The sequence below is a fragment of the Daucus carota genome, chromosome 5 (assembly GCF_001625215.2).
Source record: "Daucus carota subsp. sativus chromosome 5, DH1 v3.0, whole genome shotgun sequence".
NCBI classification, from domain to species: Eukaryota; Viridiplantae; Streptophyta; class Magnoliopsida; order Apiales; family Apiaceae; genus Daucus; species Daucus carota.
Genome location: NC_030385.2, coordinates 32,549,247 through 32,568,819, shown reverse-complemented (window position 1 = coordinate 32,568,819; position 19,573 = coordinate 32,549,247). Strand labels below are relative to the sequence as shown.

General features: G+C 34.0%; 3 protein-coding genes across 4 annotated transcripts; 1 reads left to right on the top strand and 2 right to left on the bottom strand.

Moving 5' to 3' along the window:
* The first annotated feature begins 1,036 nt into the window (after positions 1-1,036).
* Positions 1,037-2,784, top strand: LOC108220991 (F-box protein PP2-A13). Its single transcript, XM_064093373.1, has 3 exons — positions 1,037-1,644; positions 1,738-1,856; positions 2,145-2,784. The coding sequence occupies exons 1-3, from the start codon at positions 1,294-1,296 to the stop codon at positions 2,563-2,565; spliced, it is 891 nt and encodes a 296-aa protein (XP_063949443.1). The 5' UTR covers positions 1,037-1,293; the 3' UTR covers positions 2,566-2,784.
* An 816-nt stretch (positions 2,785-3,600) lies between these two features.
* LOC108223914 (probable transcriptional regulator SLK3) lies at positions 3,601-12,173 on the bottom strand. Of its 2 annotated transcripts, none has more exons than XM_017398385.2 (10): positions 11,999-12,173; positions 10,195-11,152; positions 9,835-9,966; positions 9,596-9,644; positions 8,297-8,511; positions 8,104-8,172; positions 7,300-7,400; positions 5,005-5,098; positions 4,827-4,896; positions 3,601-4,704 (listed from the first exon to the last, which is right to left on the bottom strand). In XM_017398385.2, the coding sequence occupies exons 2-10, from the start codon at positions 11,095-11,097 to the stop codon at positions 3,845-3,847; spliced, it is 2,493 nt and encodes an 830-aa protein (XP_017253874.1). In that variant the 5' UTR covers positions 11,098-11,152; positions 11,999-12,173; the 3' UTR covers positions 3,601-3,844. The 2 variants fall into 2 exon arrangements, with proteins under 2 accessions (XP_017253874.1, XP_017253875.1); XM_017398386.2 differs by having other exon boundaries at positions 10,195-11,148; positions 11,999-12,136.
* Positions 12,174-13,413: 1,240 nt separating this feature from the next.
* LOC108222090 (dihydrodipicolinate reductase-like protein CRR1, chloroplastic) lies at positions 13,414-16,018 on the bottom strand. The gene is made up of 10 exons (XM_017395984.2): positions 15,757-16,018; positions 15,538-15,660; positions 15,383-15,457; positions 15,197-15,262; positions 14,964-15,059; positions 14,684-14,800; positions 14,136-14,228; positions 13,832-13,933; positions 13,650-13,736; positions 13,414-13,560 (listed from the first exon to the last, which is right to left on the bottom strand). The coding sequence occupies exons 1-10, from the start codon at positions 15,871-15,873 to the stop codon at positions 13,528-13,530; spliced, it is 909 nt and encodes a 302-aa protein (XP_017251473.1). The 5' UTR covers positions 15,874-16,018; the 3' UTR covers positions 13,414-13,527.
* Positions 16,019-19,573: the final 3,555 nt, after the last annotated feature.

Below are 19,573 nucleotides of genomic sequence, written 5' to 3'. Positions count from 1 at the left end.
TAATTTAAAATCCCAATTGAATACCACTAGATTTTGTAGCATAGTTTAAAATCTCAATTGAATACCTCAAGATTTTAATGGATTTCAAACAATCCCAATCGAATACCCTCGGATTTCATGAATGCAAAAAAATGCTTTAAAATCCCAATCCAATACACCGCTCGTGGTCTCTTCTACTAAGTTGACGGTACTCATTTATAAAATTACTAACGTGGCTTATTATTTTATGTTCATAACATTGATTTCCACACTGTTTTTTGCTACGCTAGATATCCACACTGTCTTGCACAATTTATGACAGTATGGCCAGTGTTTTGGATTGTCGTAGACCGTATTTGTTTTCTTATCACGGCGTCAAACTTGAAAATCAGTTTAATCTGTCAATATTCTTTACAGTAATATTTTCATAATACTGATTAAATCTGGTTTAATTGTTCTTTCATCTTCAAATACTAAGATAAATTTTGATTTTTTAAATAATAATGGAGTATCTAATGAAATAAACATATAAAAATTAGATTTCTAATAAATTGTATGTTAATTTTTATAAATAAATCATTCTGAAATAAATTTATACAATGATTTAAATTATACTCCCTCCGTCCCATTTTAACTGCTTTTGACTTTTTTACACGTATTTTAAGGTGTTAAAAAAATCACATCTAAACATAATTATTGTTTATAAAATTTATATCAAATAAAAGTTTAGAATCTAAACTTTTATTTGATATAAGAATTAAATCTTTTTATTGAGCGTAGATGCTATTTTTTTACACCTCAACATACGTGTCAAAAAGTCAAACATCAATTAAAATGGGACAGGGGAGTAATTAAATTTTACTGTAGTAAACATGTGGCAACGCGAGCAAACAACGTTAACTTTAGGAATACTATTTGAGGATTCACAGAAAGTCAGAAACGCGTGACATGCATGCAAAACGCAGTTATTATAGTCTTGTAGGCTTGTAGACTTATAGCAGCATATCACCGTCAAATTTGTATCTTAAATGGTTGCGTTTCTCTTCAAACTCAAATCACATAAAATAAATTATCTTTAATAGAAGATCGAATATGAAAGGCATCAGATATTTATTTATTCGCCTCTAGCTAGCTTTCCGATCCTTTATTAGCCAAATGGAAAGAATCTCAGCACACACTAATTTTATCCACCAATTGAGAATGTATCAGATTCCAATTTGATCAGCCTCTTTAATACTTCTTTTATGCATTTGCTCCAAAACTAAACTTCACAAAAATCTGTCTGGTCTTGCATTTTTGATACACATAGTGTACATGGGAAGTGGAATTTCTGGTTTGGACGGTGAGAATGGCTCTGGCTCTGGCTCTGATCATGGTGGCTCATCGAAGACCGGACTCGAAGGCGTGCCAGAGATGTGCCTGGCCGTGATTCTCGGCTACTTGGAGCCCCCGGAGATATGTAAATCAGCCCTGTTGAACAAAACGTTTCACAGGGCCTCTTCCGCGGACTTTGTATGGGAATCCAAGTTGCCTGAGAACTATCAGATTCTTGTTGACAAACTTAGGACCAGGACTAGTGCTAGTACTGGTTTTAACAATTTGATCAAGAAGGATATTTATGCATTCTTGTCCGCTCCTAATCGCTTTGGTCCCGGTTTCACAAAGGTATTTTCATTTTTTTTGTTTGATTTTGGTTTCCATTTGGAGCTTTTGAAATTTTGGAGTATAATTTTGTTTTGGACATGACAAAATTTGCAGGAGGTTTGGCTGGAGAAGAGGAAAGGAGGGGTGTGCATTTCGATATCATGGAGAGGATTAAAGATAACGGGTATAGATGATCGGAGATACTGGAATCATCTCTCTTCTGATGAATCCAGGTAATTACCATACTTGTTAGCTGTAGTACTATGTATCAAAGTGTTCTAAATGAGTAAAATCATGTTGTTACCTCTTGCGTACCAATTTTTTTTTTTCTGACACGAGTTGTCTATTGAAAAAGGCGTTTAAAGTGTTCTAACATGAGAAATTTAATTTTATTCTAACACGAGTTATCTACTGAAAAAAGTGCTTAAAGTGTTCTAATATGAGAAGGGTCATGTTGTCTACTTGTTATGAGCTGAATATTTTTTATTCTAATTCGAGTTAATTACTGTGAAAATGTTTAGATTCAAAACAATTGCATATCTCCAACAAACATGGTGGTTAGAAGTTGCTGGAGATCTTGAATTCGAATTTCCTGCAGGAGTTTACAGTCTATTCTTCCGACTCCAGCTGAGTGGCGCCCCGAAAGGGCACGAACGGCGTGGCAGTGCCTCCAAAACAGTTCATGGCTGGGACATTAGACCCGTCCACTTCAAGTTGTCCACTTCAGATGATCAACACGCTGCAACCAGTTGTTATTTGAGCAAACCAAACACATGGGTTCACCATCATGTGGGAGATTTTATGGTACAGAACTCAAATGCACTAACAAAGATTAAGTTTTCAATGTCACAGATAGATTGCACACACACTAAAGGTGGCTTATGCTTGGACTCTGTCTTCATTTGCCCATATGAGCTTGGTCAGAGAATTAAGAAATACTAGATACATAGAGAAAAGCAAGCAAGTTAGAACTTTTTTTTTTTGCTTGATTGCCTTTTTTTTTTTGTTAGATGAAATTGCGAGTTTGGTATTAGTGAGGTGTATTGTAAATTATCTTCCCTACAAGTCTCTGTCAATTTCTTGTGCGATATTTCATGTGCAAAACAAAGTGCTTGTGGTCATTTTTTTTATTTTAATTTCAAGTATACAGAATTTTTAGCGTTTTGATGACCTTCAAATTGATTTAATCTTTTGTTTTGGTTATCGAGTTATTTACGCATCTATTTAATTCTCTGGCAACATAAAGACTCCTCTTTAGCCTGAGCCGGTAACTGAATCAACTGGGGAGCAATGATAATGCATACCAAAGGACTCAACTGAGCTATTTAGTTTAAGCATTTCAATCCCCCCACCTAGGACGAAGAATTGCTACAAGAATACTAGCAAACAAATGCAAAATTAGCTGAGCGAAATCAAGTTGATTCCTTTAGCTTTTTGACATCACAAACTCGATATTTGTTCTTAGACCTGACAATATAGGTCCAAACCATATATCCAGTCCAAACCAAATCAATTTTTAAAATTTGGTCTAACAAAAAGTCATATTTTATTTGGATTTGGTTGGTTTTGAAATCACTTTTTTTTTAATCCAAAATTAGGATCAAATATATGATATCCATATTTCAAAGAAAAATAAATGATGACAATTATGTTAAGCAGGTAGGGAATTCTGAGCAAACGGAAGTCAGCAAAACTGAATTTATGGCTCCCATCAGCATTCATTTTTCTGTATGAAAACCAATTGTTCCTGACGTTCAGGAACCGAACAGTTGCTGTCTGGAACTTCCGAGGGGAGCTTGTGACTTCATTTGAGGATCACCTTTTGTGGCATCCTGATTGCAACACCAACAACATATACATCACAAGTGACCAGGATCTGATTATATCTCATTGAGCTGATTCTGATGACCCACTGCTTGAAGGAACCGGTAAATTTTGATACAAATATAAATATCCATATTTTAATCCATAACCATATAAAACCAAACCAAATTATAACCATATATGAAATAATATAGTAATATATGATTTTGGTTCATAAACCAGCCAAATCCATATTAATCAACCAAAATTGGTCCAAAACCATATTCTGACAGGTCTATTTGTTCTGTTCCCACTACCGACAAAAATGAAAAGAAAGAATAAATCCAAATTTGGAAGCCAAAACAGATAATCATGTACAAGCAACTTGTTTGATTCGCCAATAACAAGCATCAGCTTCTTATTCTTCCGTACAACTAAAGGGCAAACCATCCTCAAGATCACCGCTAAAATAACCACTGTCTCTGAACTCATTCACCAGTTCCTGAACATATTCTTCTGATAGCTGCACATTTTGTGCCACATCTGGTGCTTTCTGGCAGTTGCCAGCTGCAGAAGACTCGCTATTGGAAGTTCCTCTGCGACTGTCGCTTGTAGTCGTCACAGATCCATTAGCACCTCCAGAGCCATAGGCATCGACAGTTCCTGCTGCTGAACCGCTAATCCCAAACCCAGGTCTATCTCTGCCACCACTCCCACTAGCACTTTGGCCAGAATGGCATTGTTGTGGCAGACTCCCAGTATTGCCCTTGTTTATATTCTGCAGTAGTTGCTGAATCATGTTCTGCTGCACAACCTGATTCGTGTGAGAAGTTTGGGAATGGTTCTGATGAAGAGAAGTTTTACCACTTGAACACCGCTGAGGCTGCAGGAGATGAGGTTTTGAGAAGCCACTGACTGGTAGATTCTGCAAGCGAGAACCTGCTGAGGAAGAAATTTGGTTCAGGTTGCTAAGGGAAGAAATTGCCTCCTGCTGATGTAAATTAGAGTTTGAATTAATAGAATTTTGTCTAGTCAGCTGATTCTGGTAGTTTGAACAATTTAAAGCAGCTTCAGTTGAGCCACTCAATGCTCCTCTATTAACCATTGTATAGTTATTGCTCTCTTGATTGCCGAGTCCAAGCTGTTGTGCTACTGGCTTGTTGAGTGTGTTACAATCACTTGACAAACCCTGGCTACCTGCTAACTGTTCCAACTCCTGCATCTTTTGCAGATGAAGCTTAGCAGGATTTGCACCTCCAGAAATAATTTTCATAGCCTCTGAAAATGACAATCACCACAACACGTCATATGTCATTCATAAGGTCTTGATTTTATTGTTCAGAAATAATCAAAGCAGAACAAATAAAAAAAAAAAAAATCTCGCGAAAATGAGTAGTTACCTATAGGCCCTAACTTTTGGTCTCTGCAGAAAGCCATAAAACCTTTCATGCTATTGACGATCTCAGAGATCTGTTAGAAATATTTTTAGCAAAAAATGATAAATGAAAATAGAGAAAAATAGACAGCATGTCACATAAAAGATAAGTAGCCCTGATATTACTGAACGTCTGAACCTACCTGCAAGCCCCTCACGTAGCTTTTTGGAAATCCTAAATCATTCAAAGACGGTAATTCCAAACGCTTTGCAAGTTGCCGCCCAGCTGAGACAAACCTGTGGGCAAATAAACACGTCAGTGACAGCAAATGTGGCAACAGAGCAGCAAAAATCAATCTAAAGTAGAGGGTTGACAATAAACTTGAAACCCATATAACATAAATGGTATGTGAAACTGGAACCCAGGGACATAATATCATTGTCAAAATGCAACTAAACGACAGATTCAAGATCGTAAGAAAAACTCAAATCTATAAATGTAAATTTGAGACGGTGTACTGCGCGAATGATATGGAAAAAAAAGCTCCATGGCCCTTTTTGAGCTACTTCAATGGGTAAAAATCCCGGAAATAGGTTGTCAAGTGGTGCAAGCATACTAATTAGAAAACAGTATTTCCTTGGGGCTTTCTCGGTGCTAATTCACTTAGGGGTCATTTGGCAAATCTGAACAAAAAATATCTGAATGATTAATATATCTGAATAATCTGAATGAATAATAAATCTGAATGCTGAATGATTAATATTATTTGTTAAAGAAATTATTAAACGTCTGAATAATACTATTTTATATTTCGTCTTTACTAAAATCTAATATATTACTATTATATATCATTATTATTGATTGTAATTTATCAATCTTGGTCACTATCAAAATACTATGCAATTATTTTAATTTTATTTTTATAAATAAAACTAAAATTAATTGTTATGTACTAAATAAATATTAATATAATATAGATTAAATATATCAATTACACGATTATGTAATAAACAAATATAATATAAATTTATCACATGTCATTTAAATTTTAAAACAGTACTAGTTATTATAAGCAGTGGACCATAATATATAGAGCCATGAAATCATATTTCAGCAGTGAGCACATGAATACACTTCTTAGCGCTTCAGCCAAGTTTTTGGGTAGGATTCAATCAGCTGTATTTGAATCGTTCAGTTGGAGCTAGTATCAATCCAAATGAACTTAACTGATGAGGCGGTCAGATTCTACTGCCATTCATCTTCAATAAGCAAAAAAACAAATGAACACTTACTAGCATTTTTAGAATCATGTATCATAGACCACAAGCCTCTCCAGTTGCTTCATATTAGTTTATACATGCACTGGTGTTCCTTTTTAGCACCAATTTCATACATATTTATAATGTCTTTTCACGAAACTAGCCGCAATGGTTGCCTGCTCCACCAAAAAGGTATTAAAGAACACCAATCATTCCGGCTCCATTGATGCCAAGCAGCATCCTAGCGAATCCATTGGGTTTAATAATTTGAATATCAAAAGGAAGGTAAATAAGGTTTCATGCCAACTTACAGAAACACTACCTTTTTCCGGTAAAAGGACACAGGATACAGATTTACTTAGGGGTCTAGAATTACCAGTGTAATACTAATAAGTAAATTTATATATTAGCACATCCTAATATAATTTAAAAAGAATCTATTAAACGTAGAGCTAGAAAGTGCTCGCAAATATTATTTCTTCAAATTCACATAAGAACACAAATATATGCAAACACCATATTGATATCAAAGACCTGTATCATATCATAATCACTAGGACCAAATCTCAGTAAATACCATAGCTCAAAAATCTACAATTTTAGGAATTCAATATAGTTCAAATGTTATCACATATCCAACCAATATCTAGTATTAAAATCTACCATTTGCACAGCATAACATTAGATCTTCATTATAAAAGACATGTTAAAGCTTTTACTGGTGTGTCAGAATTAATTTGCTATCATATATTCTTTATATATCCAAATGAAAAAACATTCACAATGCATAATTAATATAACAAACTAATCACAGCAACTCTCAATATCCTATTATTAAAACTCACTCCTTGAAATTCAAATGACCCCCTATCGTCTCCTTTCCCGCTTTCCGTATTCCTCTTTCAAAATGATTAAACTTAACAGGTTTTCTATAATTAAAAGATTAAGCATCAACCCTTGCACACACATATTTGATTATTTTGATCAGTAATGATAATATCAGTCATTTTAATGTAGTAATTAGTATACACAAGCATTATGGACTCTAGGGTTTTATTTATCAAAATTTGAATTTAATTTAGACAGGTATAAGGAAAGGAGATGGAACATATTCACACTCACAGTTGAATAATTTGAATCTAAAATCAGAAAGATTCTGTAGGGTCATTAATGTAGATCTTACGCGAACAAATTGACTTTCATAATTACTACTACAATAATAAAGGTAAAAAACTCACATGCTGCAGTTGTTTTGCAGATTCTGCTGTGAAGCCCGACCAGTTCCACCTTCAGCAATTGTGCTTTGACATTTCTGTGCAACCAGTAGCAACTGATTGACCTACACATAATATTTTATTTTAACTTTAGTAAATTATTTCAGATTACTATGTATTCATCTAATTCAAAAAATTCAAATGCTCACATACTTTCCTGTCAAATGTTTAAATACATTATATATACATGCTATTGCTCAAAGAAGAACAACCTTAAAAGAAGACCAAAGAAAAACACTTCAGACTCGAATACAAAATCTCATCTAAAACTTGAATCAAATTCTAATTTTAAGCTAATTAACCTTTTATTATGAATAATAATAATAATAGTATCTAACATGTTTAATAATAAATATGGATTAAAAAAAACATGATTCTATGCAAAACTAATCGTGCAAAAAAATATACATACGATTCTATTCTGGATTCTGTTCTAGATTCCATTCTAGATTCTATAATATTTCGTATTAATAATTTGGATGAGCTTGAATATTAGATTTTATATATTAAGTTTAATTGGTGTTTAACCATGTGATAATAATCTTAACAAATCATTGTTTTATGAAAAATGAAGTATTATGATAGTGTTCTTTGTCGAGTGCAACCCTATATATATCATACACACACACACACACACACACATGTATGCATGCATGTATGTATGTACATGTGTGTGTGTGTGTGTGTCTTTCAAACATTATACACCACAATCCGATTAATCGGTAGAGAAATTTAATTTTATTTAAAAAAGGTCAACAAGTTGCAAACCTGTGGTGCAACGAATCTGCGAGGAATAAGATCTTCATGGCGCCTTACACAAAATTCCCAACATAATATCTGTAAGATATGTTAATGTACATTAGCATTCAGATGTTTCGGAATGCACAGCAGAGTTAGTGAGATAAACAATTTCAAAGACATGTTAATTCTTAGATATCAATATGCAGCGTAAAATGCTCACTTTCAAATCGGAAGTGAATATTATGCGCAGTTGACCCTCACGAACAACTCGGAGCTGTTCATATACAGTTTCTTGAACTGCTTTACCATATTCCAACATCATTATTCCAGAAGGGAACCTACATTCACGAGGCAAATCCAAAAACAATAGGTCATCAATCACACCACTGCCAAATTGGATTTCATTGAGTCGAGGAAGCACTTCAAAAGTTGACTCTGTTTCAAAAAAAAAAAAAAACAGAAACTGTTAAACTCATTATATCATCATTGATACATATTCTATATAATTGTCCTTAGGCAACTAATACAGTTAGGCTGTGTTCACTTGGATGGAATGGGATGAGGTGAGAATGGAATGAAATCTATACTTTTATTGAGGGAATATTGAGGAAAATGTTTATAATTTTCATTCTTTCTTTCATTCCATTCCAAGCTAATTAAACTAAAATTCTATCCCGCATGTTTTGAAAGGAATACTCCATTCCATCTCTTCATCATTTTACCTACAATCCTCATCATAGAAAATTTAGACTCTTCCTTGTTCATTCACTATTTCACTCATACAATCTTCTTTCTCCATAAAATTTGTTACTATTTTACATTTTATTTCTTCCTCATTCCACTTTCAAGAGAACACAACCTTAGTACTTCAATAAAAGGTCATATGCACTCAATGGATCTCATATGGTCAATCATCATAACATGCTGAATTTTTTAAGCCTTCATTGAGTCGAGTAGTGACAGTACAAGTAATAAGACTACGCTTTATCCGGACATAGAAGATGATAAGCATCCGTCCGATTTCAGGTATGCTGATATAGACATTAATATGCAAGAAGAAGTTCCACTAGAGGAAATATATTATTAGATCGGTAATAGGCTAACAATTATACTCCTGCTTTCTAGGGTGCCAAGAAAGCACAGAGAACATGATGCCAAGATGCATTTGACTAATTTATGCAAGTGGAAAAACAGGTTCTAGTGGGCAATTACATACAACAAATTATTGCGCTATCTGTTGTAACACTGAAATATGGATGGCACGCAGGTTACAAGCAAAATCAAAAAGAAAAGGAGAAAAAGTAGTTCAACCATACATGCAAATTAAAGGTATAAACTACATTCACTGAATCACTGTCTGACAGAAGCCACACAAACATCACGTCTTAGTTTTACTAACAATGACTACTCTATGCATGTATAGGATACAGGGTTTCAATGCGCCATACAGTGCTTCCTGTAAGTAGATAAACGACAAAAGATCCAAAAGATGCAACGACACAAACATAGATTTACTCACCAAATCCTCGTCCTGATTTTGAACCACACATGTCACATTGCCATGAATCCTTTTCAAAAAAAGAAGTAAATAAACAAAATTAGTAAGCAAGAGGCACGAAATGATTCAATGTATAGTGAAGTAATGCTTTAAAAAACACCATTAGTTAAATGAAACAGAAGATAACAACAATAAAGACATAGAGACATTAACGCATTTGAAAGATTTGATAAGAGTTTTAGTTAGCAACAAAATCAAACCATGGCTGCTTGGGGGAGTACACCACTGGATGTCTGCCCATCATTATTATATAACGACAAGCACAACCTCTTCTTTGCACGTGGAGAATAGTACTCAGCCACGAACTTCTTCCAGTAGGCAATATTATTATCCTATAAAATTTAATTGATGTCATCAAAATTGAAGTTGAATTTAAAGCTGAAACTAAAAAAAGGGAAACTAATGTATTGTGATCAGAAAGAATTCGCGTTTCAATATAGTATGTTTTGGAACAAAAGTAAAACATTTTTCTTCGAATTTTTGCAAGAGAAAACAATTGGGATTAGAGGAGACAACTGTATCCACTTGTACAAAAGAACTAGCCTCAAAGATATACTCACAGGTGGTCGATGACGCTGATGATACAGGTATTGCATCACACGGCGAGAACACACACCACTGTCATTCGGCCGCTTCAAGCATGATGAGGACTGCAGACCCTGTTGTTGAAGCTGCTGTCTCATCTGCATCTGCTGCTGCTGGTCCAATAACTGTGTCTGCTTCACTGAAGGCATAGGCTGTGACAATTGTTGCTGCTGTTGCCTTAGTCTCTGCTGCTGAACTAAAGCTTGATGCTGAGAATTGGATGCTTGGAACTGCATGGAATCTTGTTTTTGCAATAGTTGTTGTATAAACTGCTGTTGCAGAATATCTTCCTGCTTACTGTCCAATCGAGGTTTCTTCTGCACATGAGAAGCATTAAATTGATCATGAACGAATCTGGGAGCATTTTGAAGTGGCGCTTGCCCTGTATCTTCAGTAGGCAAGGACGTGAAATTTGAAGCCCCTTGCTGCAGCTGCTTTTGTTGCATCAGTTGAAATTTTGAGTCTTGACTGGAGTATTGATGCACTGCGGACAACCCATCAATGGATGATGTTCCTGACATGCTTGTATTGTTGGATGAGAATGACATGGGTGAAGCTGGTAAACGCATGTAAGAATCTGTACTGATGCTTGCACTTCTCTGCAGATTAGGACCTCCAGAAAGTCCCGAGTTTGCATCAGCAACTAACGAACTTTCCCCAACACTGGGCCCAGAGCTTCTCACTCTGTTCAGCATTGTATTACTTGCATCCCCAGAAAATTGTCCCAAGTTAGGATGCATGCTGCCAGCAAGAGAATTCAACGAGTTCCCGAAAGCTGTATTCATGTTTGTGTTTTCCAATGTATTGTACTCTTGGAAGAGAATGCCAGAACTTGAAGAAGAATGTGATCCCCCTCCAGCCATCCGAGAAGGCGCCATTTGCCTCCCTGATTTTTTGTGGCCGGAGTCCAAGTAGGCACCTGAGATTTCCTGTCTAGAACAATGTATAGCTTAACTTAAATAAATTTATCAACCTTGTAAAGAGAATATGCACCATGATGTAGCATAGTATTTTATCATTCCTCCAACGCTCAAATTAGCGCTTGCCTCGGCAAAATTGCTAGCCAGCATAGTTGCACAAGGAAACATGATAAAAACCCGGATAACGAATTTAATACAATAAAAAAACAGGTAGCGCCTAGGGAAACAATCCAAAGTGGCCAATAATTAATCTATAGAAAACACAAAACAAAACAATTAAATTCCTTAATCGATCATGAATGAAATGACAAGAACAGGTCTAAAATTACATACGCTCAAAGGAATCCCCAAACAAAACCTAAGCTATATTCCGAATCACTATTAAATTCGATCCTAAAGCCGCAGAAAATCATAATAAACAAGGAAAACATTCAATTATCTCCAAAAAGTGAGGCTTATATACTCCAAAACAATAGAAGTCCAAAGAATATTCCACAACAAGCCTAAATAACCGCGGAGATTATTCATATACCAGAATGAAACAATTTTCGAAAGTGAAATAATTAAAACAATTGCGGCTTTTCTTTCATAGATAAACCTAAATGTGCAGTTGCAAGTTCACTCAAACAAAACAACAAACATGTATATACAAGAATACACTGAACAATCAAGATACACATATATTGATTCCACAATCACAAATTTGCTTTAATAAACAACACAAGTGTAATTACTACACAGAACAGAACGTAGATTAATTCGTTGGAAAATTAGTAACATGATTAAGCAATGAAAAGCCTAAATGTAATTTCATTTGTACGCGACAGAGAGAGAGAGAGAGGGGGGGTGAGAGAGAGACCTAGAGAGAAGAGGTGGTACTGCGCAGTAGATGTGTACTGTGGACGAGGTTGTGGTATTTGAAACATACAAGGGGGAGGGTGGAGGGATCCGATTTTTTTATTAGTGTTGTATACAAACATGCGACGCTAGGTTGAACACTGAACACGAATAGTACTTGTGTACTGGTATTGTATGCATATGTGATACCCGTGTACGTTTCTTTTCAATTGCTTTTCAACGTTCTTGTAAAATATAATTCCGTAACTACGAAATTTTCTTTTTCTGAATAAAAATATAACATCCAAATTTTAATTCAAAAAAAGAAAATTTTAAAAATAAATTATAAAACTACACTTTACTATAGCATTAAAGTCCGTGCCGCGTCCCCGTCCCCTAATGTATACTACTCAAGGGACGGAGGGAGTACTATGTTGCAAAGCTTTTCAATTTAAAATAAAGTTTTTTTACAAAAATCAATTTAAACTAACTTGTTCATATTTTCTTTTTTTTTAAGAGGAAAATGCATTTAAATAGAAAAAAAATTTATTCCATCATTGTTGTAGTCCAAAAATATTTGTCTAAATCTCAAAATTTCGGAAGTTATAAGTCGGTCCAAACTTTCTCCCAATAAAAATATTATTGTCAATATACTTGTAAATTATCTTGTTCATAACACGTGCTCTTAAATATAAATTACATACAATTAATATTAATTTCAGGAGTGTATTCGTTTGGGATTTTAAAGAGTTTTTTTATTCATGAAATCTAAGAATATTCGATTGAAATTGTTTAAAATTCAATGAAATCTCGGAATATTCAATTGGAATTTAAATTATGTTATAAAATCTGTTAGTATTCAATTACGATTTTAAGTTATGCTTAAAAATACGATAGTATTCAATTGGGATTGTTTAAATTCAATCAAAATCTGATGGTATTTAAATGCTGATGAATTTTTTGAATTTGATAAAATGATGGATTTTGTAGGTTGCTCATTGTGTTTTTAAATTTTTTGAAATTCCATCGAAATCGATAAGATTTTGAAGTATTGTGCTTAAATCCTAATAAATCTATATCAACCCTACGACATTTTATCAAGAATCCGCACAAAATTAAAATAATATACAATACATTAAGATCCATAAATTAGAAATAATCCATTAAAATCTCAATGAATATATGCGTAAGAAGAGTATTACCATTGGATCAAACTTACATTAATTACATAAATGAATATGCCCTGTTGTTAACATTCACTACTTGCATACATTTTGAGGCTCGTATAAGGTATAAGGTATAATCCATAACGTCTTTGTATCTTTTTATATTTTTTTTAAATAAAAGTGTAAACATTAAACTTTTATTGAGGAAAAAAAATTAAAAAAATATTATGAAACTGTATTTTATAGAAATTTTAAAATGCGTTCCAAAAAATAAGGTAAAGAATACTACATTTTATCAATTATCATGCCTTCATCTAACAACATTTAGTTTTCTCATGAATAATGCAGCAACAAGAAATTAACACATTGGTGATTGATTGAGCTTTTACATAAATTTCTCCAGGCCATACACCAAATTCTGCAACACAAACAAAACATTTAGCAAGTGACATGGATCTGGCTTGAAATCTTGAAGCAGCCAACACATAGATATTTGATCTCAAGTACCTTAAGCCGCACAACTTTTCTAATGGCGAGAATTAGCCCTGGCATAAGACTCTGCACATCTGTCACGTCGTGTTTAAGAGTGTAGACCTAGAACCAACATATTGCATCCATGATTTTAGTTCTGGGATGTATGTAATAATGTTCAAGTAATGTAAAGAGTATATGGACTTGACAATGTGCACCTCTCCTGGTCTGGAGAAGTATAGTGTGGTGCTAGAGGGGAGCCCCGGCAGAACCAAGCTGTGGACTCGAACACCATCTTCTCCTACGACTTGACCCCTTGCCTTATATGTGAAACAACTTTGTCAGTATTAGTTTGTAATGTTCTAAACACTAGATTCTATTAATGGAGGGTCTTTTTATAGTGAGAAGAGATCTTCCTTTGTGGAGTAGTAATGTTATTAACTGGTCATACAATTTTTTTATCATCAATCATGTATTTTGATTGTCTTTGGACCAATCTAAAAATTTGTGTATTGGACTTACTGTGCTGTCTGTTGAAAGGTCGTCTTTATTATAGATCTGACCAAGGCCGGAGAGGTTGTTAGCAATCTGTACTGCTGCTTGAGATGGAAAATCCTGCCACAAAACACAACATCAGTCTATTGATACTTGTAAGGTATTGCCTTGGCTGACATCTTGCTTTCATGTTTTATGTTCCTGCACATAATTGCTAGCTTTCTTGTCGCAAATCAAAGTTCGTTATGTTAAAGTAAAGATAGTCGGATACATGCTGAAATTTTATAACCTCAAAAGCTTGAACATCTCCAAAAACATTACATCCAACGGTATGATTCAATAACATTAAATGGAATTCTAGAGTGCACGCAGAAGGAAGAACTCATTCCTCCACCTTGTTTGTCCTACCAAGTCTTTGTATATATGATAGCAGCAATGTATATGATTTTCTTAAGAATAATGTGGCCAGTTTTTATTTTGAACCTTCAGATTACTAAATAATACTAGACAAGTTTCTGTACGAAGGACAGAGTGATGTGTAGATCCTCACTAGAAAATTACATTTATTTTCTTACCCCCGGATTTGACCTTGATTCAACAATCTCCACATTTTTGAAGTGAAAGGATGCCTGAATTGCAGCTTGCTGGAGTAAGATAGATCCTATAGAAAGAGTTGGTGCAACCAGACAACCCTGAGAATATTTTTGAAAGGTCACAATTTTTTACAGCAGGGACTTGCTCTCAAAAGGAATGCAGTCTCAGAACTCAAAATAAATTTGGTAGCAGGTATAGAAGTATCAGAATTATCATGAAAATTCGAAGGGGGACAATTTAAACATCTCACCCTCTGCTCACCATGCTGGCCTTCTCACAAAATGCAGACAATGCCATTACTGTATCTTGTTTAATGCGAGGAACATAGACCACACTGTTCATGCCAAATGCTGTTGCCTATCGGTATAGAAAAAATATTAGGTAACCAGTTCAATGTTAAGACTTGAGCATTACAGAGTTAAATTCTCAGTTCCCTCATTAAATTTTCTCCGTAAGTTTATATGTTAGCAGATATATGATTCGAGGATACTAACCTGCTTCACATTGTCATAAACTTTGGAAGGGTCAGTAAAATCAACGACAACTGCAGTTGCTTTCAACTGCCAAATATTTAATTATTAGCTCATACATTAAATTTTCCGAAAAGCATTACAACTCAGCTTGTAACTCGCTTTCCATGTCAGTATACTCATTCAATTGTATGAAAGAAAATTATGAACCTGAGATATAGAGCCTAATATCATGGTAAGATCGTTGATTATTGGTATTTCCAGAGGCTCTTCCATGTCGCATACCTTGTATTAAAAATCATAAACATTATGAACATGAAGTAGTATTACTAATGATAAAGCTGGCAATTGAGATGAGGAGAAACCTCCCCAATGTCTTGGCCAACAAGGTGAGAATCCACAGCTCCAGCTACTTCCATTCCTCTGGCATTTGTCACTGCAACTACAGCTGCCCTTCCGATCTCCTTGGCGGCTCCATTTATAACTACCTCTACTCCACAACATACAGTAAACCAAATTCTTAGTTCTTGATATGTGTGTGTGTGCTTGTTCAGGAAATGGCAAAAATTACATTGAAGTTTTACCTTGATATTGCTCTGAGAAGGCTGCATTGCACATGAGATACAAGGTCTGGACTTCACATGTCGAAAATTCTTGTAGATTATGAAATGGCTTTGGCAACTTAAGGCCACCATGGTCATTAAGAGCTTATCACTTATTTTGTTACCCTGCCTGCACACCCTGCAGAATTTAGCTCTTTGCACAATGAAGATAGCTTTATATTTTAGACCACATGTCTACTGAACAAAATAAATTCACTCTGTGGCCTCTGAGTTGTGGACTTTAGCTCTGGACTGCACCTATAGTCATGAAATTTAATCTGGGCTGCAGGATACATTTAGAGCCCAATACAAACATCTTCACTGTGGACTATATTATCTAAAAACAATTTATTTAGTGTAGTGATTAGTGAGATTTCTTATGGACAAATATTAATAGAAGTGACCTAGACAAAGGAATATGGTTGGGCTATGCAATCATTATTATACGATATATAATCCCAAGGTTCCGCTCTCACTTTGAGGGTCACAAACTGGACCACAGTAATCAACTAGACAGGGGGTGGGGGTTTTGTGTTGAAAATTTCCAAGGGGAACAACAAGAGGAAAAGAGAAGGGTGGTAGACTGGTAGCATAGTATGGGATCTACTAGCTAGTTGGCAAGAGGTACTTGTTTAAAAAGGTTTTTTTTTTTTTTTTGCATAAAACGGTTGTATTATACCAAGATTAGAAATTATGATATCCGGATGGACAGAGTTTCTTTCATTCAAGAAAGTATATCATCTAACCGAAAGTATGTAAATACTTCGTACGTTTAGATAATATTGACTTTCAAGTAAGAAAAGATAACCCACAAAAAAGAGCCTCGTTAAAACCCCTCAAAAATAAAATCCTGTGGGGAAAAAACTCAAGGAGAAAAAAGAGTGCTCTACAAAATTACATCGTTTACAAATAGACTAAAAACTGATGTCTTCTTTATTCCCTTCATCGATATTCATAGTTCAGTTGTCTTGTACACCCAAGGACCGTGATTCTCGATAGTAGCCATAAATAAGTAAAATTCATGAAATCTCAATCAAACCTCCTGAAAACAAGACAAAATCGAAAAAAGAATATGAGTGAATATGAAAAAACTAAAAAAGAAACATAAATGAGCCAATAATATGGCATTTAAATGCCTCTACAGGCCAAAATAAGCCCCAATCATGGCCGCCATAAATGATACAAAAAGCACTTAATTAATAATAAACATGATTCTTAATTAAGGCACAATTGTAGCCAATTAACACCCTTTTTCTCCGTCTTCCTGGATCTCTCCACCACCACCATGGATAACAGTTAGCATCCTATTCTTTAGCTGAAAACTAGTAGAGACGATAAAAACAAGGGAATGGATCCTGAAATATTGAAAAACTAACGCACGGGATATGTAATGGCTACATTTGGACTCGAAAATATTTGACAAGTTTCAATTCACAAGATATACCTGGATGGACTAACAATCACAAAACCTATGAGTAATAAAATTATTCCCCAAAATAGAAAAACTAAAATCGGCTGTGTACAAAAATCAAAAAAATGAAAAGAAATATGATAGACAAGAAAACATTAAGATGTTGGTAAAAGTCAAGAAACTTATCTCTTCGGGGACTACATTATTGATATAACTGCTGGTTTAAAAAGGTGTTTAATCTATACTATCTATACTATACTATAATAAGCCAACATGGGTATAATTTGTAATCCAAGGTTTTATTTATATTTTTTGGTTTGGTACTCTCCTTTTGGTACTACAAGTCTACAAATGTGGAGTCTATTAGTATTATATTGTTAAACAGTTTCAAATACTGAAAACACTCATAACAATTCATTATCATGTAATATTTCATTAAAAAACTTATAATTATGTTATAAATAAAATTATAAATATACAATTTTGAATATCTTTTTTTAACAAGAGCCATCATATAACTCTTTTTAATGTTAACGTGTTCTATTTCGATATAAACACGAACCATTACATAACCCTTTCTAACTCTAATCTTAAAAGTTATTGTTGTCAAAAAAATCAAGATTACAAAATTACGTTGAAATTCGATTTATTAGATTACTAATCTTTCAAAGGTATTACACGATCGGCTATATTTGGAAAAGATTTGAATTTTCTGATTTTTTTATTTTTAAATCTACGTGTACTAAATTCGGATTAAATGTACTAAAATCCTGACATGTATATATACTCTCTCCGTCCTCTTTTACATGTCCATTTTGACTTTAGACCAGTCAAATTGACTATATTTTGACTGAACTTTACACATATCAGATAATTGAGAAAAATAATAAAAATTATATTACTAGAAAGTATATTTAATCTATTTTAATATGCAGCTTTCAGATTTTAGAAATGATGAGTAGATAATTTGTAATGTTTAGTCAAAAATTGGTCAATTTGACTTCTCGAAAAGCAAAATGGACATGTAAAAGGAGACGGAGGGAGTATTTATCAGGGTTTGTCCATTTTCAAGTAATCGGGAGAAAATATAGTCAGTTGAATAATATAATTTAATTAAAATTCAATCCATTAATACTAAAATACTAATAAAATAATGTTAAAATTTAATTATAAATAATAAATTACGAACTATATACCCGCCCTTGCTTCGCACAGGTTAAAGGCCAGTAACAAGGAAAAATGGAAAATGATAGCTATGCAAAAATTGTTTCAAATTTTAGATAGTAATGTCGGATTTGTTTACCTCACATTAAAGACCTCTGGTATGTATATAAAATATTTAACTAAAACTAGTCATCTATATTTATGTTAATTTCAATTTTTTTTGTTATTTGAGCTAGAATTTGGATATATAACATTACTCTAATAAAAAACCGGTACGAATATAATTACTTAAATTTCATAAGTGTTCCGAAATAAGTACCCGTGTAGAAAATTGAACTTCACATATTAAATTTGCATTTTCTCGAGTTAAAATTAAAAAAATATAGCATGCAAACGCGAGTCATTTTTATACATTAAAGCATGGGCATAAAGTCAAAATAATATTTTTTTTTGACAAATATGGCTTATAGCCTTACAAATGAGTATCTGTTCTATGAAACTCTCGGAGTGAGCCAGGGTCGAACCCAGGACCTGGGACGACAGAGGATAAGCTCTTTACCACTGAGCTATCCAACCGTGCTCAAGTCAAAATAATATTTAATTTTAAACAAAATAGCACTACTATCATATTTTCTGTTTAATGTGGGTGATTAAAGTATTATTAGTTATACTTATTAGCTACGGTGACTTTGCTATATAAAACTTCTCTTTCCGTCTGATTTATTAGTACTTAACATCTACTATTTTGTTTGTAAAAAAAAAAAACATCTACTGTTTTGTAATAAAAAGAAGGGTTTGTCTGGTGTGTGTCCATGGGCACATGCTAAGCACTAACATTTATAAAATTGGAGGATTTTGATTGGTGTGGTTGGTGTAATTGCAGGGGGTCCACCATTATCAAAGAGGATGAGCCAATAGAAACCCTCCAAACTCATAAATTTTGGTGCTTAGTGTGTGCCCATGGGCACACCATAGAAAAACCGTAAAAAGAATTAGACAATCAAATCTTAAAATTCTCTCTACTTCGAGTCACTCCTCTGAAAGGTTTTTATCAGACCGTGAAAAACTCCAATATTTTCACTCTGATTTTTACCTTGTAGGGGATTAATCTTAAATTAATCGATTAAATTGAGGATATTCAGAACTCTGATTATATTTTGAAAACACGCTAAAACATTGTCGGCGATAGTATCTTGTTGAAATTGTATGACATTAAATAACTAA

Excerpts from the sequence above, each read along its gene's own strand:
- LOC108222090 (XM_017395984.2), bottom strand. The coding sequence starts at position 15,873 with ATGACCATGGTGGCCTTAAGTTGCCAAAGCCATTTCATAATCTACAAG. Across the intron at positions 15,661-15,756 it reads CTTCTCAGAGCAATATCAAG|GTAGTTATAAATGGAGCCGC; the intron begins GTAAAACTTCAA and ends TGTGGAGTAGAG. Across the intron at positions 13,737-13,831 it reads ACTTCTCCAGACCAGGAGAG|GTCTACACTCTTAAACACGA; the intron begins GTGCACATTGTC and ends TGTTGGTTCTAG.
- LOC108223914 (XM_017398385.2), bottom strand. The coding sequence starts at position 11,097 with ATGGCGCCTTCTCGGATGGCTGGAGGGGGATCACATTCTTCTTCAAGT. Across the intron at positions 9,645-9,834 it reads TACTCCCCCAAGCAGCCATG|GATTCATGGCAATGTGACAT; the intron begins GTTTGATTTTGT and ends TTTTTTGAAAAG. Across the intron at positions 7,401-8,103 it reads GCAGATTCGTTGCACCACAG|GTCAATCAGTTGCTACTGGT; the intron begins GTTTGCAACTTG and ends TATTATGTGTAG.
- LOC108220991 (XM_064093373.1), top strand. The coding sequence starts at position 1,294 with ATGGGAAGTGGAATTTCTGGTTTGGACGGTGAGAATGGCTCTGGCTCT. Across the intron at positions 1,645-1,737 it reads TTGGTCCCGGTTTCACAAAG|GAGGTTTGGCTGGAGAAGAG; the intron begins GTATTTTCATTT and ends CAAAATTTGCAG. Across the intron at positions 1,857-2,144 it reads CTCTCTTCTGATGAATCCAG|ATTCAAAACAATTGCATATC; the intron begins GTAATTACCATA and ends GAAAATGTTTAG.